The sequence below is a fragment of the Zootoca vivipara genome, chromosome 4, assembly GCF_963506605.1.
Source record: "Zootoca vivipara chromosome 4, rZooViv1.1, whole genome shotgun sequence".
NCBI classification, from domain to species: Eukaryota; Metazoa; Chordata; class Lepidosauria; order Squamata; family Lacertidae; genus Zootoca; species Zootoca vivipara.
In genome coordinates, this window is record NC_083279.1 from 28,012,914 (window position 1) to 28,039,458 (window position 26,545).

Genomic DNA, 26,545 nt, shown 5'->3' on the forward strand with positions numbered 1-26,545 from the left:
CAGACACAGATTTGGACAACAGCCTGGAGGGGAATAACTTAACAACTTAATAATAGGGGAGTTGCTGCGTCATTAAACTTCAAAAGAAGATTTGGATAACAGCCTGGATCAGAGTTTGGAATGAGGAAGGAGAAGCTGCGCTGCCAAACAAGTTGGAAAAATAGGCATTTTTAAATAAAGCTGTGCTCGATGGATGTAAGGATATATGATTTTGGACATGATTGAGAATCGCAGAGCCAGGGACGGAGAACTTTAATCGGAATGTGGAAAACACGAAAACAACAAGAGCAGCAGGAATGGGACATTGGAAATATGCTTCAGAGGTCCAGACTATGGGGAGCCCGGAAAAAAAATTAAGAATTAAGAATTTGGATTACAATTTGGTGTTGTTTTCTTTACTTTATTGTTTTTAATTGGAATATTGTATTTGGAATATTATAATTGGCTGTTTGTATTGGAAAACTAATAAAAATATTTTTTAAAAAAATACTCTGGTGAGAAAAAGAAGAAGCGAGCATCTGCCCTACGGAGGCTGTGTTTAATGAATCAGAAGCCCACTTCCTGCGCAACAAGCATAAAACCACAAGGCCCAGCATTTATATGATTGTGGTCAGGTAAAATGTTGTGTGCTTGGCCCTTGTAGACTGCTGTTGAAGCTGGAAATGGGTGCAATGTGAATACAACAATCTCTCATCAATAGGAAAGTTAAACTGCTTGCTATAGAGAGTGGGGAAACTAATTGACTTGTTTCATACCAAACAATGGATTATAATCCCATTCAGGCTCCTGTTCCCTGCACCAACCTCCAATTTCTTTTTTTCCAATGGCAGGGTTGCGATGTGTCCTCTTTTTCTAGGAGAGGTCCTCTTTCTCATGGGTATGCAACATTAGGGATGCCATAGCAACCCATGTAGAAGTAGAAAATGTTGTAACAAAATAAAATAAAAAATCCTTCCAGTAGCACCTTGCTCTTCAAAATATGGTGACCCTACCAACGAGGATTGCGCATTCACTTGTTGTGCACCAGAATCCTGCAACTTCTCTGTTTTGGCATTTCGGCTTGCTCCTCTTGCATCTCATTGAACTTCTTTGCTCTTGTGCTTTCTTCAGGAGTGCTGTAGTACATATATGTACAGAGAGCAAAAATGGGCAGGTGAAAAAGGCTTGCGGCTTGAAATGGCAAAACAGACTACCTCCTAGCGAGTAAACCCAGTCAGGAGGCACCTTGCTACTTGAAAATCAGATTGTGGGCAGTTGGTACAGTACCAGATAATTGCAGGAAGTTTAGCCATTCTCTGCATGCTTGATACAGCACCAAGGTATTATTGCAACCAAGTATAATACTATTGACATTTTCTTTTTATTATTCAATAAATCTGAAGACAGACTGCTAATCCACCGTGGTTTATTGTAGCTCCTTATCAGATTCAGCAACCTCTGGTTTTGAAAGTGAGATAACAAACCAAGGCAACATATATTATATTTCTACAAATATCTTGTTCCCACCCAGTGTGCCTTTTGAAAGTAAAGATAGCACCACAGTTGGCGTGTGTGCACACATGTGCAGACATTTACTTTTTGGAAATCTCTATAGACTGCAGTTTCATAAAAAAATACAGCAAGACAATATACAGCATACAAAACTACTATAAGATTTATTTATTTAAGCATTATAAACACCATTTTTTTAAAAAAAATCAATAAATACAGGTTGGTAAAAATAAGTTCACATTGCAAAGGCTTGTCTGAATATTACAATTTTAGGAGAATGTATAAAAGAAGGCAGGAGCGTTTCCTGCTGATCCTCTCTTGGCAAGGAGTTCCACAGGACAGGGTCTGCAACACTGAAGGCAGCAAACCTATGAATGACATCTGTCCATATAAGGAGACAAAACATTCTCTATTGAGTCCTATGTTGAGTCGGCTTCCAGAGAGTGCTGCATCTACTTAAACAGGCATCCCCAAACTGCGGCCCTCCAGATGTTTTGGCCTACAACTCCCATGATCCCTAGCTAACAGGACCAGTGGTAGGGGAAGATGGGGATTGTAGTCCAAAACATCTGGAGGGCCGAAGTTTGGGGATGCCTGTACTTAAAGGTCACACCCTACATTTTCTGACACATTTTGTTTTGGGGAGATTAGAGACAAATCTCCCCAAATATAGCCACTCTAATTACAAACAGTCAACAGCCTGTAGCAATATCTTGTTCTAAAAGGGACTCTGATATATAGCTAGTAGCCTTACTAAGATGAAACCTGAGTGAAGCCCATCAGGGGTGGCTGAATTGGTCATGCTCTGTCCTGGAATGTACGGTACATCTCACAAAATAGCTGGTTCCTTCATTGAGGAGGGCTTAGCAGGCATTGCATAGCGGAGCTTCTTCCAAAACCTGGAATTTAAAGCAAGTGACTTCTCTTCTTTCCATTTCACCACATGGCTCGGTGAAAGAAGTTTCAAAGACTTGGGCAAGAAATCAAAGTCACGTATAGGCGTATATTCTATTAGTATCACTTTAATGTTCTTTTCAACCAAGGCCTTGTGAAGCCCGGTTTCAAGTTCAAACATGACTTTGTCAGAGATGTAGTTCTTACTCAGTATAATGATTAATCTTCTACTTCTGTCAATATATGACTGGACGTCATCGACAGCAGCTGCAGGCAGAAGAGGGAGCAGTTATAATGGAAAAATCTGAAATGGCATTGTTCTATTAATACATTACATGAATTACGAACATGAGAGGCCTGTGGAAATGTGCTAATGCTGTCTCTTCCACCACAAAGCAGCATGGAAATGTTTAAAATGAATTATTTCTAAGTTTAGAATACAGATTTTGTGTGTGTGTGTGTGTGTGTGTGTGTGTGTGTGTGTGTGTGTGTGTAACAATACAGTGGTACCTCTACTTACAAATAACTCTACGGTACTTACGAATGTTTCTACTTACGAATGGAGCTCCGTCCGCCATCTTGGATGCGGTTTAGATAGGATTTTTTCTACTTATGAATTTTTAGATAGGGTTGCTTCGACTTACGATTTTTTTCTCTCAATGCATTCCTATGGGATTCGACTTACAATTTTTTTCTACTTACGAATGTGCATTCGGAACGCATTAAATTTGTAAGTAGAGCTATATCACATTTTACAGCTGGAGAATTCACTGAGGCACAATAATAAGTGACTAGCCCACAATTAGTCAGCGAGTTCATGACAAAGAATTCTTAAGCAAAAATTCCATAAACAGCAAATAGTGAGTGATTCTGGGCATGTGCAGAATGCCTTTCACTCACAACCAAGCAATTCCAGCCTCCCCCCCCCACAAATCCCATACTTAGAATTAAAAATTTAAAGTCAGAAGTCAATTTTCAACTAAGAAGTCTATTTTCAGCATCAGGACAGAGTCCTGGAGTCAAAGAAGAAAAAGGCAGGTTGCAAATGACACCGGTCATTTTCTTTTGCCCTTGATGAACTGCACAACTCTAATGTGACGTTCTGAGGTCTCTGAGAAACTGCGAGGAAATGACTTCTACAAAGGCAGGAAGGCATGTGGGCATGTAAACTGCAGAACTCCATACCAGGTCTGCGATATTATCAGAAGCAACTCATTCTTCCTTTAAATCAAGACCACTTGTTAACCAAACTAAAAAACCGTCAACTACTATGGTCACAGATTCTTGTAATAAACCATCAGCACCATAGCTGCCAAGTTTTCCCTTTTCTCACGAGGAAGCCTATTCAGCATAAGGGAATTTCCCTTAAAAAAAAAGGGATAACTTGGCAGCTATGATCAGCACAGCTCTCCAGCAAAACAAACATCTATGTCACCCTTAAAGGTAAGCAGGGGCAAGGACTCCCCCAGCTCTGGTAGGCTTCCCTCCCCTTCCGTTACAGAAGGACAAGATATTACATCTCCCCCCCCCACTAACAAACATGTGTAATGCCCTGGTGGCTGCCAGGGCATGCGTGCAACCAATGCCCTTTCAGACAACCAGGCCCTGCCCACCACCCTCCAAGAGGAGGTCATCCATTGGCCAATTTGAATTGAAGCAGCTGGCGGGAGCTTGAGCCAGGCGGCCAAGGCCAGCCACCCAGTAAAAGGGGTAAGCGTCCATTTTCCCTCAAAATCTGAAAAGCGCCTTAGAATAATGCAGCAGAAAGAAAAGGCATTCCTCTTCTCCAAAATCTTAATATCTAATGTAGCAGGGGACTCTTGTCTGTCAAAATTGGTAGTACTGGGTGGTCCAGCTCATTATAAGGCGGTTTCATATGTCCAACGTTCTCTCTGGACCTCAAGGACGATGGGGGAAGTAATGTCAATCAAAGCCCAAGAGCAGATCATAGCTGCCAAGTTTTCTCTTTTCTCGCGAGGAAGCCTATTCAGCATAAGGGAAAATCCCTTAAAAAAAGGGATAACTTGGCAGCTATGGAGCAGATAGTTGAAAAGATACAAGCTGATGAGGCTATTTCTTCCAGCAAGAAATAGTTCTTGTCCAGACTTCTGAAACGATTGGTTCCCTTGGCAAAACATGACTAAAGGGGACACAGCTGTGCAGTGCGAATGGTATTGTTTTTATTCCTTTGTAGATGCAATCTGTTTGTTTCCAAACAACTCAGCATGCACAAAGATGAGTTTGGCTGCTTAGTCATGCAGCCCGTAAGGTAGAAAAAATATAAATTAATTGTTTGAATTATGAAAATATCGAAGTCAGTTGGATCCAAGTCAGAGTTCATTAAATATCTGAAAATTATGAGATCTTTTTCTTTCTTCTAATGAGCAACTAGATTTGACTTGAGTAACAGATTTCTTCTAACATAGCTCCTAACTGCTCAAGTACACCTTGCACGGCTAAATTCTGCTACAAAACATCCCTCATTTTGGTATGCATTTTCAAAAAAGAATCAGGGTTAACACTCATGATGATAAGGGGTTATTGGTGGACCTTTAAAGCCCTAAATGGCTTCAGCCCTGTATACCTGAAGGAGCGTCTCTACCCCCATTGTTCATCCTTGACACTGAGGTCCAGCTTCAAGGGCCTTCTGGTGGTTCCCTCACTATGAGAAGTGAAGCTACAGGGAACCAGGCAGAGGGTCTTCTCAGTAGTGGCGCCCGCCCTGTGGAACATCCTCTCATCAGATGTGAAGGGAATAAACAACTATGTGACTTAGAAGACATCTGAAGGCAGCCCTGTATTGAGAAGTTTTTAATGTTTGTCATTCACTGTGTTTCATGCTTTAATTTGTTGGAAGCTGCCCAGAGTGGCGGGGCAACCCAGTCAGTTGGGCAGCATGTAAATATATTATTATTATTATTATTATTATTATTATTATTATTATTATTGGAAATTTTTGCATGTTGTCAAAAACTACTCAGTCAGACAGTAACAGCACATCCACCTACCTCCTCCAGGAGAGATATCCCGTTCAAAGATACACAGTTTGTATCCAAAATATTTTTCTAAAATTGTGGGCAATATGTCCAGTGCAAATTTTCTCTCTTCATCACATATGGGTATACAGTCTTTCAGGTAAGACACAAATGCATCATATATTTTCCCATCTGGAAAAAATTAATTCACCCGTGAAGTATTTATGTGTTCTGTGTATTTTAAAAAAGACATTCCTTGTGCAATTACTGGAACTAATTGTGCACCTTCTGCATTTTTTGAAGGTAGCCACTTATCTTTCATTCCATGCAGCCTAATAAAATGAAAGCTCCTTCCCTTTGCAACTGGGGAATGCTGCAACAGAAAAGCTTAAAGAGCAAATACAACCCTGTCTACCTCCCCAACCAAGTTCATTTTTGTTCAGGCAAAACAGCTTTCCACCCACCCCACCCTAAGCCAAACCTTACTGTGTTTTACCTCCGATTGTTTCATCCTTTCCCGTGACATCTCTGTACAATAAAACAAGGTCAACTTTGAATATCACAGACAGAACGGCCACAAGAACAGAAACAAGGGAAAGCAAGATCACTGCGATAATTCCAGGGGTAAAGACGCGCAAGGGTAAGTCTCGATTCGTTTCTGGAAAACAAAAGAAGGCAACACACGATTGAGACAGAGCCCTCCAAAGAAGTACTCTTCTCAAGAAAAACTTCAATAAGTCTATCCCAAGGGTAGCCAACATACCCCTGCCGCCACAGTATTACTTCGCTATACTTCCCATAACCCCCCTGGCTGAAGCTGATGGGAACTGGAGTTCAACAACATCTGCAGGGCACCACATTGGGGAACCCTGGTCTATATTGAGGCCGGAACACTCTGCTATTAAGTGTTTGTTTGCCCAGTATGTTTTTAGGCAGAAAAAGGGATAACGCATGTTGTCGAGCCTCTTGCTTCTGCCCCAAGGTGTAAGCGGGATCCTATGATCTAAGCCCTGTTTCGGGAAGTTTTTAATGTTTGATCTTTTATTGTGTTTTTAATGTTCTGTTGGGAGTCGATCGGAGTGGGGTATAAATAGTATATTATTATTATCATCATCATCATCTATCCTCAGTTCATGAGCTTATGCTTCGTTTGCTCTCAGACTCTAACAAACTGAGCCTCATGAAATCCATTTGTTCTTGTTCATTTATAAACATCCAAGAAGAGACCAAAGCGCCCTCCCCCCTGAGATAATGTGATTTTGAGGAGGAGCATTTGAAAGAGAGAACTGGTGGGTGCTTAACACTTTCCCCCCTCCCCACCAATTCTTCCTGACAAGCTATCTCCACAGCAAGACTGCATGAGTCAAAAGCATGTCTGAGGGGAAAGCATGTCTATTACAATCTCAGACCAAGATCGCCAGGAAAAAGTAGCAGCCCTGTATGTGTTTGCCACTACAAATGTTTACCTGTGCTGAGAGATCTGGCACTAGTCTTTTTCCTGGATTACGCCAACACCAGGATGCTAGATCCAACTAGGGAACTATCACTTAATTTTGTCAGCTGAGAGAAAAAGCCGCAGGCAGAAACTTAGAATCATAAAATTGAACAGCTGAGTGGGACCACAAAGGTCATCCAGTCCAACCCCCTGCAATGTGGGGATCTTTTGCCCAAAATGGGGCTTGAACCCACAACCCTGAGATTAAGAGTCTCATGCTCTACTGACTGAGCTACCCTTGCCGTTGCTATTTCCCACTTCCTTTCAAATAAGGTAAACTAATTCTAAAAGAAGGGAGCACTCAATTGAAACAGAAATACCAAGTACGATACTGTAGTATTGCACAAATTGTTGTACTATCCAGAGGACTACTTTTTAGGCTTCCACACAAAAGCTCTGATTTTCCTTGCATGAGTGCTTTGCACTTCCGTTGTATCTGGTCCACAGACGGGCCCCAGTTAATATTCTTTGTGGGTTCCAGGCATTAGGTTAAAACCATACAGTACCTTTCTGCAGTGTAACTATTTGCCTTTCAGAGTAACCAGCTGCCAAAAAATTGCAGGTGTATGAAAAATTGATGTCCGCCTCTTTAACGCTCTTGATCCACAACTGCTTCAAAGAATAGTTTTTCCCTTCTTCTTGACTGTTAGAAGAAAAGAAAAGAATGGGAGACGTCTTTCATTGTAATATAATTCCAGGAGACAAATCTTCAACGGCAGATCACTGAAGAAAATCTGAGAATCACAGAATCATCGTCCAACCCCCTGCAATGTAGGAATCTCAGATCGAGAATCCATAACAGAAGAAGTGCCCTTTGTGACTGAAGAACACAAGGAATGCAGTGTGCTACAGTAATTATTTGAGAAATAAACCACCCTCTCCAACTAAATAAATCTTCTCATTGCAGCTTTATTGGGTACTTCAAAACTAGAGGCTGTGCCCAATATTAGCAATGCTCAGAGTAGACAGATTGAAACGAATGGACCTGATTAACTTGGGTCCATTAATTTCAAGGGGCACGCTCTCAATTTGATTAATGTTGGCTACAACCCTAGATATTTAGTGTGGCATTTCTATGTTTCCTTCAGTCACTGTTTATGGGGGAAGTTCTGTCATGCACAGGGATGATCCTACCATAGTTCACACAATCTTTGCAAGGCACTAAAAAAACCTATATACCACCTGTTTTGGACTGCTTACCCACTATACATTTAAAGGGAGAATCCTGGGAATTGTTAATGGTACTGGGAATTGCAGCTCTGTAAGGGAGTAAACTACAGTTCCCAGGATTCTTTGCAGGGTAGATATTTGATTTATATGTGCTTTAAATGTACGGTGTGTATGCCACTTCCAGGCAAAATGGAAAGAAAGAATATGACATACAAAGTCCAAAGTAAAACAAAAACACTTAAAACCCACAATGGTTAACATCACAAGCCAGCAAATGCCAAGCTGAAGTGAGAGAGGTTTAGTGAAGTAACACCATGCAGGGATAGCTAATACGGTAGCCTCAAGATGTGGTTTGACTACAACTCCCATCATTCCTTATCATTGACCATGCTGGCCCCAAGACTTATGGGAGTTGTAGTCCAATAACATCTGGATGGGACCACATTAGCTACCCTAGCAGCAATGCAATACTGTATTGATTTAAAAAACCCTTTTCAGTATTGTTGCTGTTCGCTTTTATTATTATTTTATTGTTTAATCTTTTTGTAAACTGCTTTGAGGTTTTTTGGTTTGTTTTTATAATCAAGCAGATATAATGCACAGATAATGCAGACAATATGAACATTAAAGAAAGGCGGAAGAGACAGTGAGAGGAATGCAATGAACGTAAATATGCAGATAGTTGCAGAGAAGAGTGCAAAATTGAAAGCGATAACTTTGTTGTATTGTGCACCTTCCCAATTCTCTAGACACTAGGTTGAATCCAGGCTCAGGGCATCTACACACTAACCCATTTATAGCACCAAAAATGTAGTTTTTCCTCAAACTGGAACAATCCATGTATACGTCCTGCTTTCAGTCTAAACTGATTCTAGATCCTGCCGTGGACAAGGATCGATGTGGATACACATTTGAAAACCTTCCCCTTGATTAGGCAATCCACACCTTTTTCTCCCTGCACCTTCCCCAGGTGAATGGAAAGGCAAGTGGTGATTGTGATGGTGGTGTGGACACACTTTTTTCCATTGCTGGGAATGCCTACCTCTGCTTTCAAATGGACACACTGAGGGCTAATGCTGAATCAATCAGCAAAGAGCTTTTATTTTTGGAATGAAACCAGTTTCTCCAAGAGCAATAGATCAGTGATTCTCAAACGGGGGGGGGGGGGACATATCAAAATCTCAAAATGGAGTGTTTTATTATTATTATTTAAAGAGTCCAATATAAGTAAAATACTAACAGTCGCAATATTTCAACCCCAAACTCGTTTCCTATTCTTATCCTTTCACTTTTTCCTAAGCCATCTCTTCCTGACATCTTAAACACAGCATCCTTAAGTATCCTTCTTGGAAATTATTGGAAACAACCGTCTATTTCCTGCCTTTAGAGTTCATTTTAGGATTCATTGCCAAGTCTTAAGAGGTAAAAGGAAATGTTAAGGTAAAGGTAAAGGGGCCCCTGACCATCAGGTCCAGTCGTGTCCGACTCTGGGGTTGCAGCGCTCATCTTGCTCTATTGGCCGAGGGAGCCGGCATACAGCTTCCAGGTCATGTGGCCAGCATGACAAAGCTGCTTCTGGCGAACCAGAGCAGCGCACTGAAACGCCGTTTACCATCCCGCCGGAGTGGTCCCTATTTATCTACTTGCACTTAAATGTGCTTTCGAACTGCTAGGTGGGCAGGAGCTGGGACCAAGCAACGGGAGCTCACCCCGTTGCAGGGATTCGAACCGCCGACCTTCTGATCAGCAAGCCCTAGGCTCAGTGGTTTAACCCACAGCGCCACCTGGGTCCCTAAAAGGAAGTGTTACTGATTGTTAACCAACATATGTGACAAAACAAAGATTCCTGCCACAAGAGAGATCTTGAGAATCCAGGGGCAGAGGAAGGGGAGGCGGTGGGGCGGCCACCATGGGTGGCACTGCTGGGGCATGAAAAAATGTGAGGTGGCACTCACCATAGCGCCTGCAGCACACCTGAACCACATGTCTCTCCTGGGAGTGACACAGTGGCTTGGGCGCCTGCAGGCTCCGTGCTGCCCCAAACGGTCTGCCCGCCGCCTCCCCCTCAGCTGTAGGGCGGCTGAGCGGGAGGAGGCAAGCAGAGTCCTTGGAGGCCCCGCGGAGCGTCCTGCCCCGGCTCGCCTCGCCCCGCAGGTGAATGGTTCCACCCCCGGGCAGCTGGCCCCGCCCCTGGGCACAGGGCACAAGCAACGCCCCAGGCGCCCGATCGGCTTCCTCCGCCGCTGTGAGAATCTAATTCTACTACCGCCTCAAATGCTTCTACAAGGATAAAATAAAAGGTGTGTCCTGAGAGCAAGAACAGTAAGAGAAAATCTAACATTTAAGCTTCAATCTGAGGCTTGTAGCATCATCAATTCATAGAGATAAAACTAGGAATGAATGGGACAGATTGTTCAGAAAAGAGAAGTGGGCTTTTTCCTTATTATTTCTAAGTGAATCGGATGGAAAAGGGGTCAGTCTCACGCATCCCTGCTTTTTACAGCTCTGGGGGGGTGGGGGGTGATGCGTGAGACTGACCCCTTTCTCATCCGAAGCTGGTGTCTGAGTTTGCTTCTTTCCTCTTCCTTCCCCATCCCTGTTTTCCTTTTGTGTTGTGTCTTTTTAGATTTCAAGTCTAAAGGCACAGACTGTTATTTTTACTAATAGGTTAGTCACTGTAGGAACCTTTCTAACTGAAGACTGGGATATAAATGCTTTGAATGGATGGATGAATGAATGAATGAATGTCAAGCCTCCTCAAAAAGAGTTAGCATGGTCAAGGACACAGAAATTCTCTGTTCCAAAATGTACAGCCACATTCTCCTTCAAGAAGTATAGCTCCCATTGCTATGGTTCTGAGAGAACAAGGCTGGCTATTAAACACCAGTTTCTGTCTGCTGTACAAATAAGCCCTATGGTTATATTTTATTTTAGCTGGTTAGGTAAGAATGCAAGACAGAGAGCACAGGAAATCACAACATGCCAAGGATTGCACTATATAAACATTGATATACAGTATTTTTCTACCAACATTACTTACTAATGGTATTCCATTTCATATGGCAAGTTGTTGTCCTCATAGCGACCTATCGTGTCATCTTGGTGTGCCCAATAAAGCAGAAAGTCTCCCACTACAGTGTTAGAGTAACCCAAAAAAGCTGTGCAGTTGAGGATTTCCTTTTTACCTAAGCAGAACATGTTTCAAAATTAATAATTTAGGGGGCCTTTAATAAATACACCCAATTGCTATTAAAGAGGAAATGATTGCCTGATTTGTTTTTATTTATTTGTGAAATTTCTAGCCCACCTTCCACTATGTAGGCCCAGGGCAGGAATACAAACATTCCTAAAACTATATAACTAAAACCCCGCCGGGTGGTATCTAGCTAAGTCATACTCAGAGCAGTATTCCCTCGGTTATAGTGGTTTAAGTTCGACCACATTTTGCTCACAGCAGACCCATTGAAATTAGTGGACTTAAGTTTGTCATATCCACCGAATTCAATGGGTCTACTCTGAATATAACTAACAACCCACACCTTAAAAGTAAAAAGTCCTCCAGCTGCATCAAAACAGGCAATAAACAATACTAGCTGAATGGCTGTTAAAATCCTCACCCTTTCCCAAAGGTCTGGGAGCAGTTGCTTTCCTTCCAACTCCCATGATTTTGTAGTCCTATATATTAAGTTTTTAAGGGTGTTTGCTCAAGTTTTTTCAAGATTTCAGAAGGATACTGCCTCGTGAGGAAACCACCATGGGTTGCCATCTACCACAGAGATGGAATGGTTCAATTAAATACAGTGGTACCTCGGGTTACAAATGCTTCGTGTTACAAACGTTTCAGGTTACGGACTCCGCTAACCCAGAAACAGTACCTCGGTTTAAGAACTTTGCTTCAGGATGAGAACAGAAATCGTGCGGCGGCAGTGGGAGGCCCCCATTAGCTAAAGTGGTACCTCAGGTTAAGAACAGTTTCAGGTTAAGAACTCTGGAACGAATTAAGTTCTTAACCCGAGGTACCACTGTATGCAGTTAAAATGTCTCCCATAAGCTTCTTGTGCAGATAACGGCTATGAAAACTTGCACTCTACAGGGTCAACCAAAATGATGAATGGATTGCAAATAAATAATAATGGTTTGTTTGGGTAACGGCAGTTTTGTGTTTCAAATCATCATAAGTCACTTTAAATTTATTTTGTAAAAAATATATATACCTGTAATACATACATGCATGCATAATCTGCAATAGGCAGTCCACGTGGTTCATGAAATATCTCTACTTTGTCCCCACAGTGTATCTCAGGATGTAATGTCTTACCCATCTACATACTGTATTTTGGGACAAATGTGGCAATGCCTGCTGCCTTCACTTGCACGCCACACAACCAGCCCATAAAAAACATTCTCTCATTTTAGAGAAAGGAAGAGGTACCTATTTCTGTTAGGATAGTATAACTTTCGGGTCCAATTAGCCCAGGCTTTGCGATTTCCTCAAGACCTTGGGGATGCAAAACAGCACGTTACTTCAGCCACCCTTTCCCCTAACAGTTCAGTCTAATGTTGACATATTTGAAATTGGGTGTTATAATTGTTGTTACATAATTTGAAAGTGATATTACTACTACTACTACTCACATACATCCAGGGTTGACAAAAAGTGCCTGATAGGAACATGTCAGCTTACAGAGTGTTGATGCAACAAAGCAAAACCCCTGTGTTGAAGAACAGACAAAACTAGACAACCAGAAGCAACACGCAGCTAATAAAGAATGAGCAATAATCAATAATAATGTAGCGTTACACAAAAACAAATAGTACCTACGTGATGTTTCAAAGTACATTAAATCAAAATAGTAAGCGTAACCGGTCACTATAACAGAACATCGTGATTAAGGTCAGATGCCTTTCAACAAGCAAATAGTGATTCAGGCTAGATGCTTTTAACAGTCAATCAATGTCCTGCAAAAAAGCGGTGACAGGTGCTCCAGCAGAAAACAGAAGAACAGTTTTTCCGGATACACACACTGTTTCGAAGATGAATCTTCATCAGCGATTGAAATGTCCACATAGGTACATCAAATAAGAAGAGCAGACACTGATAAGTGTAAAAGCTGCTGATCCTTTGTTATTTGATGCACCTATGTGGCCTTAATCGCTATGCGCTTGTTTAAAGGCATCGGACCTTAATCGCGATGTTCTGTTACAGTGAGTGGTTACGCTTACTATTTTGATTTAATGTACAGTACTTTGAAACATCACGTACGTACTATTTGTTATTGTGAAACACTACATTATTATTGATTGTGGCTCATTCTTTATTAGCCATGTGTTGTTACCAAATGCAGGTGGCAGCTGAGCCTACAGAGAGAGGAGGCAGAGGGTCTCCAGAAACCAAAAGTTAGGCAGACTGTAGGCCCCTTCCATGTATTATCCGCCTATAGCCGCGAGCCCCAGCTCCCTTGCTGTTTTTACACATGGGAGACCCATTCATGTGGAAAACACCTGAAGGTGCTTGTGTGAAGCCTGCACCCCCAGTATCATGTCTTTAAAAAACACACCCTAAAAATCAAATACTGAGTAAACAGCAGCATTGCTAAGCCCTTAAAAGATTCAGAGCACAGCCACGCGCCACAAATGGGCATAAAATCGACACCTGCTAATATGAATAGGGGCTCCTGGGTAAATTGAGATTAAAAGGGTTTAATGCAAAGCAAACTATTGCCCTATTTTTCGCTCCGCCTCTCACCTTCTTTCACTGTTAGTCCTATTGTCTTGGTAGCATTGTATCTCTTTCCTGCATGAACAAATGACTTCACGCATGTGAAGTTTCCAGAATCTCCCATTGTTAGCATATCGATAGACCACTCCTCCTTTGTTTGAGGGAGCTTCCTGCAGTCCTGTTTAAAGTGGAGATGTTCCAAAAGGTGTCTTAGAAGCGGCATAAAACTATCAAACACAGTACATGAACAAGTACGCAAACAATGTGGCGAGCCATCCCCCCCCCCAATCCATTCTGCCTTCATTATCTTGCTCTAAACTGCTCGTCTTGATAAATATTTCGTCACAACCTTGTAGTTAGTTGCGTGCAGTGCTTTTTTTCTGGGAAGTTTGTTTGTGTCTTCATTTGTTTGTTGCAGACCCAGTCACAGTTCTAATACACCCCAATCCCCAGGCAGTGGCTAAATGTAAGATGTGATTAATAAACTGGATTAGAAATGGCCACAACTTTATTGATTACTGATACAGGTGCATTTTTGGGTGCATATCTGTTCCAGCCTCCACCACCACCCCCCGACAAAAAATAATAATTATTATTATTTTAAAAAAGGTAAAGGACCCCTGACAGTTAAGTCCAGTTGCAGACGACTCTGGGGTTACGGCGCTCATCTCGCTTTACATGTCGAGGGAGCCGGCGTTTGTCCATGGACAGTTTTTCCTGGTCATGTGGCTAGCATGACTAAGCCACTTCTGGAGCAACCAGAGCAGCGCACGGAAATGCCGTTTACCTTACCGCCAGAGCGAAACCTATTTATCTACTTGTGCTTTTTGGCATGCTTTCGAACTGCTAGGTGGGCAGGAGCTGGGACTGAACAACGGGAGCTCAACCCCTCGTGGGGATTCGAACTGCCAACCTTCGGATCGGCAAGCCCAAGAGGCTCAGTGGTTTAGACCACAGCGCCACCCGCGTCCCTTTTAAAAAGGTAAGGGAACTCAATTTCAAGAGAAAGTTGTGTTAATAAATACCTTGTACCATGTTATATTGGCAACATTTGCCTTGTGGTATATATCATTGCATTTCAGGTGATAGGCTCTTCCAAGAATTCCATGTATAGCAGATGACACGTGGTTGGCATTGAAGCAACTTGTTCTACTTCTTTGGAGGACAGTCAAAGACCATTTATGGGCAACGTGTGTTCCATTGCTGAGAGGAAGGAAGAAGCGCGTGTGTGTATGTTAAGGTGGCTTCCTTTATTTTCTTACATCGCTTTCCTTCCATGAGAGAACCCATCGAGGCCAGCCCAAGGCATATTTTGACACCTGAGGCAAACCACAAAATGGCGGCCCTCCCCGGCTAGCGGAAAAGGGGTGAGTGAAGAGCTACATCAGGAACAAGGGTGGGAGGAGACCAGCAGCACCTCCTATTTGCCAAGAACCTGCTGGGGAGGACACCAAGAAGGTGGCAGATCTGGGCTCCAAGGAGCACACCACAGGCAGCGCAAGTGGGAAATGTATTCCTTGAAGGCTGGGTCAGCTGCCCCTGTAGATCCTGCTCCCTAGGTCATCTCATCATGCCACATGGGGTGGGTGGGCCAGCCCTAGAACCCATGACACATTAAAAGCCATTTACACAGACCAGTTCTCTCACAAGGACAAAACCACATTCACATATTTTGCATCTGTAGTGGTATATTTGAAAATGGTTTTTTGGGCAGAATTCCCAGGAATTTAAGCCATTGAAAGTAGGAAACCAAAAGCAACGAACCAAAGCAAACAAAATAATTCATACATTATGTGTTGGGGTGGGTGGGTAATTTGTATTATTATTATTATTATTATTATTATTATTATTATTATTATTATTATTATTATTTTGAGTTTTTAGATTGTTAACAGTCCTGCAATTTCAGGTGAAGGGTGGCATATAAATGCAATAATGATTGTGATAGCTCATCATTATCACAATCCAGTGGTACCTCCAGAAGGTATCCACTCCAGAAGTCCGTTCGACTTCCAAAACGTTTGGAAACCAAGGCATGACTTCCGACTGGCTTCCGGAAGCTCCTGCAGCCAATCGGAAGCCGCGTAAACCACGTTGGACATTCGGGTTCCAAAGAATGTTGACAAACTGGAACACTCACTGACTTCATTTCAAGCCATAGAATCACATACTCAAGTGAGGTCTCTGTGACCTAATTTGTGACAGCCACAAGAACCAAGGTGTCAGTAAAAGGGGCAGGAAGAAAACAACAAGCAGCAGCCCAACCCAAGATCTTTGGATAACAGTTACCTATCTTGACTTTAGCTCGTGGGTCATTTTTAGATTTAAAAAAGCCATCTGAAAACTGAATTGATAGATGCTACTGAGAAAGTTACGTGGGACTCCAGATGGCCAAATAAAGCATTTTCTATAAGGCAAGGGTAGCCAAAAATGCCTCCCGTCTCAGCCCTTCACAGTTGCTCAAAACAACCCAGATCTCTGGCTCCTTAAACTCAGACTTAGGACTCAGCTATACAGCTGCAAACAAAATGTATTAAGTGTGTTTTAAGTGCAATATGCAATGTGACACTAGATGGGGATGGTGAGCCTAATGGAAAATTCAATGTATTTTTAAGAACGCTTTATTACAAAAAGCATTTTCAGAGCAGTTTTTTTAAGTGTGTAGAGATTCCATCTTAGTCTCCCTGCAACTCACCAGGACTCCCTTCATTACCGACCCTGCATTTGGATTATGTTTGGACCTGGACTGATTCCCTAGACCAGGGGTGTCAAACTCAAATTCATCGGGGGCCGCATCAGCAGTTTGGTCACCCTCAAAGGGCCGGTTGTGTCTGTAGGACTATGTGTCCACTCTTTATTATCATAAATTATTGTCACTGCATTCAATTATTACTGTTTTTTGTAATAATGTAAGGTCATTCCCGCCCCCACGCGGATCACATTCCTGCGTCGTGGCGCGTGTGTGGGAGGGGATGTAAACGAGGGAAATTTGAACAAAAGGTGGAGATCGATGGCTTCCGGGGGGGGGGCGCTCAACTAAACCTTCGGCAGGAAGGAGAAAGCCACTGCTGGGATTAAAAACCTGCAGATGGAAAGAGGGCTTCCCTCTCCTGCCCTGCGCACACCCAAACCCCGCTAGGCAGGATGCCACACGCTGCAACCCACCCCATGCTTTGGAGAGGGGCAGGAACATGCGGTGCAGCGCCAACTCCCTGCTTTGCTTTTGCATTCTCCCTCCTCAGGGCCAGAGTCCCTTCCCCTCGCGCTGAGGGAGGGCAGCGGGTTTCCCGAGGAGGAAGGCGGCGGCAGCCCCAGCGGACGTGCATCTTCGCCTCAGAGCTGCTCTTCCCCCCACCCGCGCTGTTGTCGTCTTCGCCGCCACCTCTCCCTACTGGGACTGCAGGCAGAGGAGGCTTGAAAACCTCCCCCCCCCAAAAAAAATTCCCCTCCCACCTACTCAAACCGCGAGGCGACTCCATCTGGAGCCCTACATCACGAGGGGCTGAGAGGAGGTGGCGGCAGAGCGGGAAGAGCAGGAACCCGTGCCGTCGCCGCCGCCTCCCTCCCGGCCGCCCCCCGGGGAGCAGCTCCACCGAAACTGAGAAGCCAAAGGGCGGCTCGGGGTGGGGGGCAGAGCAAAAGCCAGGCACCCTCCCGAGTGTCTATGAGGAGAAAACGGGGGAAGAGGGAAGAGAAACCCGGCTCCATCAAGAGAGCGGCTGTTGCGCTTCGCCCTCAGGCTCACTCCGCGTCCCTTTCGCCCGCTCGCTCGCCCACCTCCCGGATGCAGCCGAGGAGAGGAAGGGAAGCGGCGGGCGGCGGGCGGCAGCTCCCCAGTGCCACCTCACTCGCTCTCGGAGACAACAGCAAAGCCCGCCAAAAAATAAATGCAACGCTGCTCCGTCCTGGCACCAACTTTGCCGGTGGCGCCTGTAGGGCTTTCCTACCTCCTCGGCGGGCTTCCTCCTCCTCCTCCTCCTGCATCTCACTTCCCCGTCTGGCCGCTGTGCCACCGCCTGCCTCAGCCTCATTCGAAATTGAAATTCCCTGGCCAAGGCCGTCAGCGCGGCTCCAGCGCCCCGGCCTCCGCCTGCAGCCCCGCCCCTGGTTTTGACCCTCGGCCAATCGCAGGCTCCAGAACTACTGTCAGCGGCTACTGTCGGCAGCGGCTACACGGGCCACATGACGAGGTCTGGCGGGCCGGATTAGGCCCCCGGGCCTTGTGTTTGACACCCGTGCCCTAGACCGATTCAACCTCAGTATGTTCCGGTCACTGCTGTACCATAATCCCAGCTCTCATTGGCCAAGAATTTTGGAGAGGAAACATGCCTCTCTAGAGTGGCACCCAAGCCCTTGAGAGCACCCCTAGACAATAACATCTACAGTCACACCTTGGGTTAAGTACACTTCAGGTTGAGTACTTTCAGGTTAAGTACTCCATGGACCAGGAAGTGTTTACTTCTGGGTTCCGCCACGCACACATGCGCAGAAGCGATCTGTGTGCTTCGCGCATGCGCAGAAGCGCTCTATCAGTGCCTCGTGCACGTGCGCTATCGCCACTCGGATTAAGTACTCGCATGGCATCCCGGAACCAGTTAAGTACTTAACCCAAGGTACCACTATAGAAAAAATTTCCTTCAGTAGCACCTTAAAGACCAACTAAGTTTTTATTTTGGTATGAGCTTTCGTGTGCATGCACACGAAAGCTCATACCAAAATAAAAACTTAGTTGGTCTTTAAGGTGCTACCGAAGGAATTTTTTTCTATTTTGCTTCGACTCAGACCAACACGGCTACCTACCTGTAACCCAAGGTACCACTGTAAATGTTAATTCTTTTCATCTATAATACTGTCTTATTTATTTTATAGTACAGTACATTGATTATTGCCTTCATTTTATGGATCAATGGTCTCGTTAGATAGTAAAATTTGTGTTAAATTGCTGTTTTAGGGGGTGTTTTTCCTCGTCTGGAACGGATTAATCCACTTTCCATTACTTTCAATGGGAAAGTTCGCTTCAGGTTAAGTACGCTTCAGGTTAAGTACGGATTTCCGGAACCAATTAAGTACTTAACCTGAGGTACCACTGTATTTGCTTCCAAGTCCTATCATTCACACAGGAGAGTGTTCCGTGTTGTTGCTAGGCAGCAACATCATCTGTGTGTGTATGTGGTACAAAAGCAATATCGTTTGCTCTGCACATTCAGGACCAAAGGGACATAGCGCTGGACTTCCCACGGTATGGATTTGGGTGAGGGAGCATCAATCACAAAAACTCAGAGCAATAAAGAAATAAGATCCAAGATCCAAAATTCATGCCACAGTAAACTGATGGGTCACCATGCCATGTAAATTTGGGTTTGTGGGTTGCCATCCCAAAAAGGTTGGGAACTAACATTAAGCGGTATATAAATAAATAAATAAATAAATAAATAAATAAATAAAACAACTGGTTCCAGAATGGCATCCAGATGGACGCTTCTTGCATTGAGAGTAGCACTAAACCAGAAATCCCCATCTAGCTTTGTTTGGAAGCAGCCCAGAGGCCCCTGTTTGGCCCCTGCTGGAGCTCACTATGCTGCATTAGTTCTGGTACTGGATCCAACCATTCCAGGCACTTCTTACTGCTAGAGTCCTCATGTGGTTTGTGAGTGCCAAAAGCCAGCTCTCCTATTGGAAACCATGCAGCTGCTGTCACCCATGGTTCGCCGAAGGGGTGCCGCCATGCTGGCTACATGAGCAATCTGCAATACTCTCAGTCCGGTATTTTGCAGCATGTGTCTCTGCCACGCTCACGTTAAGGTTCAAACGGGGTCATCCCCTTGATGATCCAGGAAACATATTGCTTCAAGGAGTTGCCCAATCCAGAATGCATAACAGGAAATGGCCCGCTTTCGGAAGAGGGGAAGCTTTACTAACTGAGAAGGAAGTGAAGGAACTCACTGTGAGGGCTCTCCTTACATAGTTGCCTTTCTCTGTGTTGAATGTCACATTGTTGACATTCACAGTGTAGCAACCTGGGGGGGGAGCCTTCTTGGTAGTGGCGCCCCTGCTTTGAAACCCGCTCCACACCAAGACACAGCTAGTACCAATGTTGCTGAACTGTCAGCACCACTTAAAAAAACTGTTCCATTCCGGCTAAAGGGTGGGAAGGCAGTGTGCATATGTGACAGCAGGGGACCCCCCAAGCCTTGCCCTGTTGTGGGGGTGGGAAGGGCAAGGGGATAAAAGCACTGATGTCTGCCTTTCTACTTAATGAAATGAAAAAATTCCAAGAGCTCTGGCCAGGTAGTAGATTAATTTTTAGAAAGTTTTAAATTGAGAATAATGAGACAAATTCCAGTAGCAATCCAGGACAGCTCTAGTTTCATAGTTTCAAGGTCAAAGCGTACCATACATGAATGGTACCTTGAAACTATGAAACTAGAGCTGATGAAGAATAAACCAAAACAGGGCCTTGTCCTAGATTTCTAAAAACTGGATTGCTACTGGAATTTGTCTCATTACTCTCAACTTAAAACTTTCTATCTACTACCTGGCCAGAGCTCTTGGAATTTTTTCATTTGGTTTTCTCAACTCTCCAAGGACTCCAATTTATTTAGTATTTCTACTTAATCAGCCTTTTCTTGGGAACTGGGTGTGGAGGGTGGGAGAGGGAATAGTAGAATCGTAGAACTGGAAGGGACCACAAGGGTCATTGCAAGATTTGGAGGGGGGGAATGTGACGGCAAAACAAAACAAAAAGCCCTGAGAAGGTTCAAACCCTGGTGTTTCCAGGTAGAGCAGGGAGAAAACCCAGCCTGAAAGTTTGGAAAGCCACTGAGCTAGAGGAAAGGCAGCTTCCTATGCAGATATGGACTGCTGTACATCTTCTTTACGTGAAAGGAAGACCTGGCAAAAAAGGGCAAGTCCTCCAAACATCTCTGTATATACTCCTCTTGATACATATCCCACCTACCTGGCATGACACTTATAGTTTCCAGTGTCATTCAGCACAGCTGGCCAAAATTCCAAGTAAATCCCGCTCAACTCAGTTCTGTTGTCTCCTTGAATCAATGTCCAATCTCCTCCTTTTTCCTTATACCAGTGTACAGCATAGCCTCTATCTTGTTCCACCCCGGGACAGCATTTTGAAAAATATTCTCCTTCCAGAATGTTAATGATTGAGCGTATCCGGCAAAGCTGACCTTCAGAGTGTACACAAAGAAACAAATAAATGTGGCCTTTCTAGAAAATTGGGGGTGGGTGGGTGGCAAAAGAGCACATCTCATTCTTGGAGCTATGCTAATGCTAGCCCTGATTTTAAAAAATTCCTTCTAGCTTCATGAAACACAGACTATCTTTCCACTTCTTTGGTCTGACTACTGAGACAGAAAACAGAGTATGCTGCAGAGCAGTGGCACTATTCAAACAAAACAAGAAGGCAATGGCAATGCAGCTCTGTAAAGGGATGGGCCTATGTCCCTGTTTTTGTCTGTAGAGGATCCACAATATCTTGCATGTTTGTGCAATGCAGCATGAAGCTTCTAAGGAAGAAAAAATATGCCCTAGTGCAGGCACAGGCAACCTTGGCTCTCCAGATGTTTTGGAACTACAACCCCCATAATCCCTAGCTAACAGGGCCAGTGGTCAGGGATCATGGGAGTTGTAGTTCCAAAACATTTGGAGAGCCAAGGTTGCCTATGCCTGCCCTGGTGTATGGAAGATATGGTTAGCAGGGAGAGGTGAAGCTGTGTAGGTGCTTGACCAGTATTTGGAGGCTGTAATGGTCTAGATGAGGACCAATAAACAGAAACTAAATTCCAACAGAACAGAGGTGCTGTGAATCAGTGGCACCACATCCAGGAATTAGGTAGAAGGTGACCTGTTCTAGATGCACTTGCACTTCCCCTGAAAGAACAGCTTCATAGTCATAGCTGCCAAGTTTTCCCTTTTCTTGCGAGGAAGCCTATTCAGCATAAGGGAGTTTCCCTTAAAAAAAGGGGAAAACTTGGCAGCTATGTTCATAGTCTGCAGGTAGGGATGCAGGTGGCGCTGTGATCTAATCCACTGAGCCTCTCGGGCTTGCCAATCAGAAGGTCAGCGGTTCGAATCCCCGTGACGGGGTGAACTTCCGTTGCTCTGTCCCATCTCCTGCCAACCTAGCAGTTTGAAAGCATGCCAGTGCAAGTAGATAAATAGGTACGGCGGCGGCCAGAAGGTAATCGGCATTTCCATGCGCTCTAGCTTACGTCATGGTGTTCCGTTGTGCCAGAAGCGTTTAGTCCTGCTGGCCACATGACCCGGAAAGCTGTCTGTGGACAATCAGAGTGCTTTCTAACTGAGGAGGATGGGAAGATAGTCGTGGCTATTTATGTGCAGGAAGAGAGGGACAGCAGGCATGGAAAGCAGCTCAACACAAGTTACAGGGGTAGCCTGGTTATTGTGATCCACTCTCAAATAACCTCCAGTTTAGCTACTGCAGTGCACTCTACGAGGGGCTGCCCTTGAAGAGGGTTCAGAATTTGCAGCTAGTGCAACATGTTAGCCACCTGGGTCTGATGTTTCAAGACTTCATGGCACCGGTCCTCAAAGATCTGTGCTGGCTGCCAATTAACTACCAAACCCAGTTCACGTTTTTGGTCCTGACATGTAACTCCCTAAACTGCTAATACTGTACCACTGCTAATAAACTCCCTAAACCCAAATACCAGAGGGACCCACCTTTCCATATATCAACCTGCCCATGGCTTGAGACCTGCTTGGTAGGGCCAGCTGGTAGTTCCAGGCTTGAGGTAAGCCCAGGAGGTCTCTAACACACCAAAGGGACTTCTTGGTAACAAGCCTCACAGTTGTGGAATGCACAGCCCCAAGAGGGTTGGGTTGCTGCCAAAACTCTTTAAGCATCTTCTCATCGGTGTTTCCCAAAGTTGGGTCTCCAGCTGGTTTTGGACTACAACTCCCATCATCCCGAGCTAGCCAAGACCAGTGGTCAGGGATGATGGGAATTGTAGTCCGAAAACAGTTGGAGAGCCAGGTTTGGGAAACACTGTTCTAATCATTGCCTTCTTCATAGGGCATCTTTAGGTAGAAGTAGATAGCTTACAGAAATAGGTTTTATTTTACTGCATTGTTTGTTTGTTTGTTTGTTTGTTTATTGGTTTATATATTGTTGAACTCTGTCCCGAAGATCCTAGGACGAAGGGTGGGATACAAGGTTTTTTAAAAATAAAGTTCGAACTACGCAGGGTGCTTGGCGGGACAAGCGCACTCAACTCAATATCAAAGGTTAGTCATACCCAGAGAAACCCATTGACTTCAAGTTATTTAAATCCACTTATTTCAAGGGTTCTGCTCTAAGTATCACACCACCCAACACTGTAATTCCTGAGAAATAAAAATGTGTGCTTTCAGTGAAAATGACATTTACCAATAATAGAACCAATACACTGAAGGACAGTGAGATTACTGAGTAACCACTTAGCATTTACAGTTGGTTTTTTAATTAACGTCTGGAAATGTTTCTGGGGGAGTTTATATGAAGATCCAGAAACAGTGACTTATCGTCTATTCTTGATTTTATATATATATATATATATATATATATATATATATATATATGTGTGTGTGTGTGTGTGTGTGTGTGTGTGTGTGTGTGTGTGGCTTGCTAAACCTTGTCTAAAGAGAGGAAAAACTTAGTTATACTTACCTAGACTGGCACAGCTAAGAACCATCAGCAGAAGAACAGACAGATTTCCAACATACATTTCAAAATTAATTTGAGTTGCACCTTCTTTTCTGGAAGAAAAGAAAAGAAAAAGCTTGAGTCTTTGATTTTAAAAAGCAGAGACTGGATTTGCAGGCTGTCTGATTCGCCAGTAGAGGTTTTTATGTAAGGATATGAGTAATGTGAGAAACAACTAAAACTGGAGTTTTTTTTAAAAAAAATGGGAAAGTTATTACTACATAAAAAGGAAATTTTTGCATATTTGGGTATGACTCATTCCGTATTGCTCATGGCTTAATGATTTTGCTGAATATTGAGAATTACAATCACATTCTAGATATGCCTTCTAGACTTTAGAGATTAAGCACACTGACTTGGAAGGCAGTTGGGTCCTAAAGCTGCAATACTATACTAAGCATCAAGTGTAGCCACACTGAGGGTTTTTAACAATGCTTTATTCTCCTGCTTTAAGCTAAATAATCTTCCTTTCCGCAGAAGTTTACATCCTCCCATCTTCTGTCATATCAATGTCCACACACTTTTTTTTTTACACTGCACTTTTTACTCCACATTAAACTCCTTGTGTGGGTGCAACTTTGGATCCATTGTGCTCAGTGTAATTTACTTCCAAACTGGAGATTAAACATACCTATGACAGGCCATGTGGTGCAGAGGTTAGAGTGTTGGACTAGGGTCCTGGGAGACCCCGCTCAGGCAGGAAGCTCAATGGGTAACTTTGGGCCAGTCACTGTCTCTTAGCCTAATCTACCTCACATGATTGCTTTGAGGATGAAATGGGGAGGTGGAGAATTACCTCCGAGCTCCTTGATGGAAAGGTGGGGGGGGGAATAAAAGAAGGAACCATGCGGAATTAGATCCGAGCACAATCCCAAGGGTTGGTGCTGACCTTTAAAGCCCTAAACGGCCTCGGTCCTGTATACCTGAAGGAGCATCTCCACCTCCATCGTTCAGCCCAGACACTGAGGTCCAGCACTGAGGGCCTTCTGGTGGTTCCCTCACTGCGAGAAGCCAAGTTACAGGGAACCAGGTAGAGGGCTTTCTCGGTAGTGGCGACCGCCCTGTGGAACACCCTCCCATCAGAGGTCAGAGAGATAAACAACTACCTGACTTTTAGAAGACATCTGAAGGCAGCCCTGTTTAGGGAAGCTTTTAATGTTTAATAGATTATTGTATTTTAATATTCTGTTGGAAGCCACTCAGAGTGGCTGGGGAAACCCAGCCAGAGGGCAGGGTATAAATAAAAAATTATTATTATTATTATTATTATTATTATTATTATTATTATTATTTGCAGACATGTGCCTGGATCCCACTGACCCGACAGCAACAGTCTAGAATGGGGTCCCCAAAGGCCTGGGGGCTGGATGCGGCCCAATCGCCTTCTCAATTCGGCCCGCAGGCGGTCCGGGAATCAGCATGCTTTTACATGAGTAGAATGTGTCCTTTTATTTAAAATGCATCTCTGGGTTATTTGTGGGGCATAGGAATTCGTTCATTATTTTTTTTCAAAATATAGTCCAGCCCCCCACAAGGTCTGAGGGACAGTGGACCGGCCCCCTGCTGAAAAAGTGTGCTGACCCCTGGTCTAGAAGTACCGTTAGCCCCTCTACCTGCTAACTTGGGCTGCTTTCAGATGGTCTCGCTGTTTTGTGAGTGAGCGTCAAGGAGAGAGCAGCAAAAATCAGGCTGCTCAACTAAAGAGGATTTGTCTGGTATCTCAACACACTGTCCCCTATCCCAGTTGACACAACGTCATATCATTTCCCCGCAAAAAAAAAGAGAGAAAAGAAACAGTCAGTAAATATCAGGAGCCTTGTAACCTACCTGGAAACTCTGTGCAAAAGCAAAATCAGGAGAAATGCTCAAACTAACAAGTTGTCTGGAAGCAACAGCAATGCAAATCTTTCCTGTTTAAGCAGAAGAAAAGTCCTACTGAGCGCATGTTTAGGATTGGGGCCTCAGATTTCAATGGGTCTTAATCCCCACCCTCCAAAAAAAAACCACACAAAACTGTACAGCATTTTGATTGCAAAGCACACAACACGTCAACTACTACCACTTGCGCGACCATATAACCGAGATTGCAAGAGGGGCGAACTGCGTGCGCCTTACCTTATGGAAACCAAGCGGACTGGAGAATCGGAGTGAACGAGGGAGACGCGGCCAGCTCCTTCCTACCGAAAACTTAGCGCGTCGCTTGGAAGGCAGATACAGTATAGCAACAGAAAACAAAACCCCAGCAGCAAAGGGAAAACATTCTCTTCCAAACCGTGAATTTGGGTACCTAGGCGATGCAAGCCGGCAGGGGGCTCCGTGACCAAGGCGGAAGAGGGAAAAGAAAGGATCGGGGGGGGGGCGGTTCTTCTTTTAGAAAGAAAGAAAGAAAGAAAGAAAGAAAGAAAGAAAGAAAGAAAGAAAGAAAGAAAGAAAGAAAGAAAGAAAGAAAGAAAGAAAGAAAGAAAGAAAGAAAGAAAGAAAGAAAGAAAGAAAGAAAGAAAGAAAAGAAAGAAAGAAGCGGCAGTGTTGAGGTTTAGGCTTGCTTGGAAGTCCCGCCCTGTGACCCAGATGCGCGCGCGTGTGCGCAGCAACCGCAGCTAGTTACGCGCTAAGGAAAGTACAGTACTGTACTGTATTCGGGTTCCCCCCTGCCAAGCGAGGAAATTCCCAGGACGAAAGGTTCAACTGCTGCTGCTGCTGCAATGGAAGAGAAGCGCGCGGCACCTTGCTCTCCTATGCTTGGGGTGGCGTGGGGGCCGGGGGGGGGGGAAACAAATGCATTTCCCTTCAGTTTCTAGTTAATGCAGGTGTTGCTTTAAACCACACGACGGCGCTGTTCTCTTGCAATCTAGCCATCAGTTGCTTGTAAATCTCTTTGAAGAAGTTAACTCCCCCCCCCCCGCCCCCTTAGCGGTTGCAGACTTTAAATAAAATAAAATAAAATAACTTTTTTTGTGGGGGATAGTAAACCCTGCCCCACGTAATCAATCACATGATGCAGCACACACAGACTATTTGAATGGCAATATCCCTAAATTTTGGGGGTGATCCCTTCAAATATTTTATTGGGGGGAGGC

General features: G+C 44.1%; 1 protein-coding gene across 2 annotated transcripts; it reads right to left on the minus strand.

The window, feature by feature from the left end:
* Window positions 1–1,534: 1,534 nt before the first annotated feature.
* On the minus strand, window positions 1,535–25,978 carry IL18R1 (interleukin 18 receptor 1). Of its 2 annotated transcripts, XM_060273407.1 has the most exons (12): window positions 25,584–25,978; window positions 25,296–25,378; window positions 23,433–23,521; window positions 20,703–20,931; window positions 14,770–14,947; window positions 13,772–13,922; window positions 12,458–12,523; window positions 11,066–11,210; window positions 7,362–7,498; window positions 5,857–6,018; window positions 5,394–5,552; window positions 1,535–2,652 (listed from the first exon to the last, which is right to left on the minus strand). In XM_060273407.1, the coding sequence occupies exons 3-12, from the start codon at window positions 23,488–23,490 to the stop codon at window positions 2,321–2,323; spliced, it is 1,617 nt and encodes a 538-aa protein (XP_060129390.1). In that variant the 5' UTR covers window positions 23,491–23,521; window positions 25,296–25,378; window positions 25,584–25,978; the 3' UTR covers window positions 1,535–2,320. The 2 variants fall into 2 exon arrangements, with proteins under 2 accessions (XP_060129390.1, XP_060129391.1); XM_060273408.1 differs by lacking the exon at window positions 25,296–25,378.
* Window positions 25,979–26,545: the final 567 nt, after the last annotated feature.

Bases quoted from the DNA above. Each gene is read 5' to 3' on its own strand.
- IL18R1 (XM_060273408.1), bottom strand. From the start codon at position 23,490: ATGTATGTTGGAAATCTGTCTGTTCTTCTGCTGATGGTTCTTAGCTGT. The intron at 12,524-13,771 runs GTGAGAGGCGGA...TGCATCCCCAAG, and splicing joins AGGACTAACAGTGAAAGAAG to GTCTTGAGGAAATCGCAAAG. The intron at 7,499-11,065 runs GTAAGTAATGTT...TTCTTCTAACAG, and splicing joins TATGAAATGGAATACCATTA to TCAAGAAGAAGGGAAAAACT.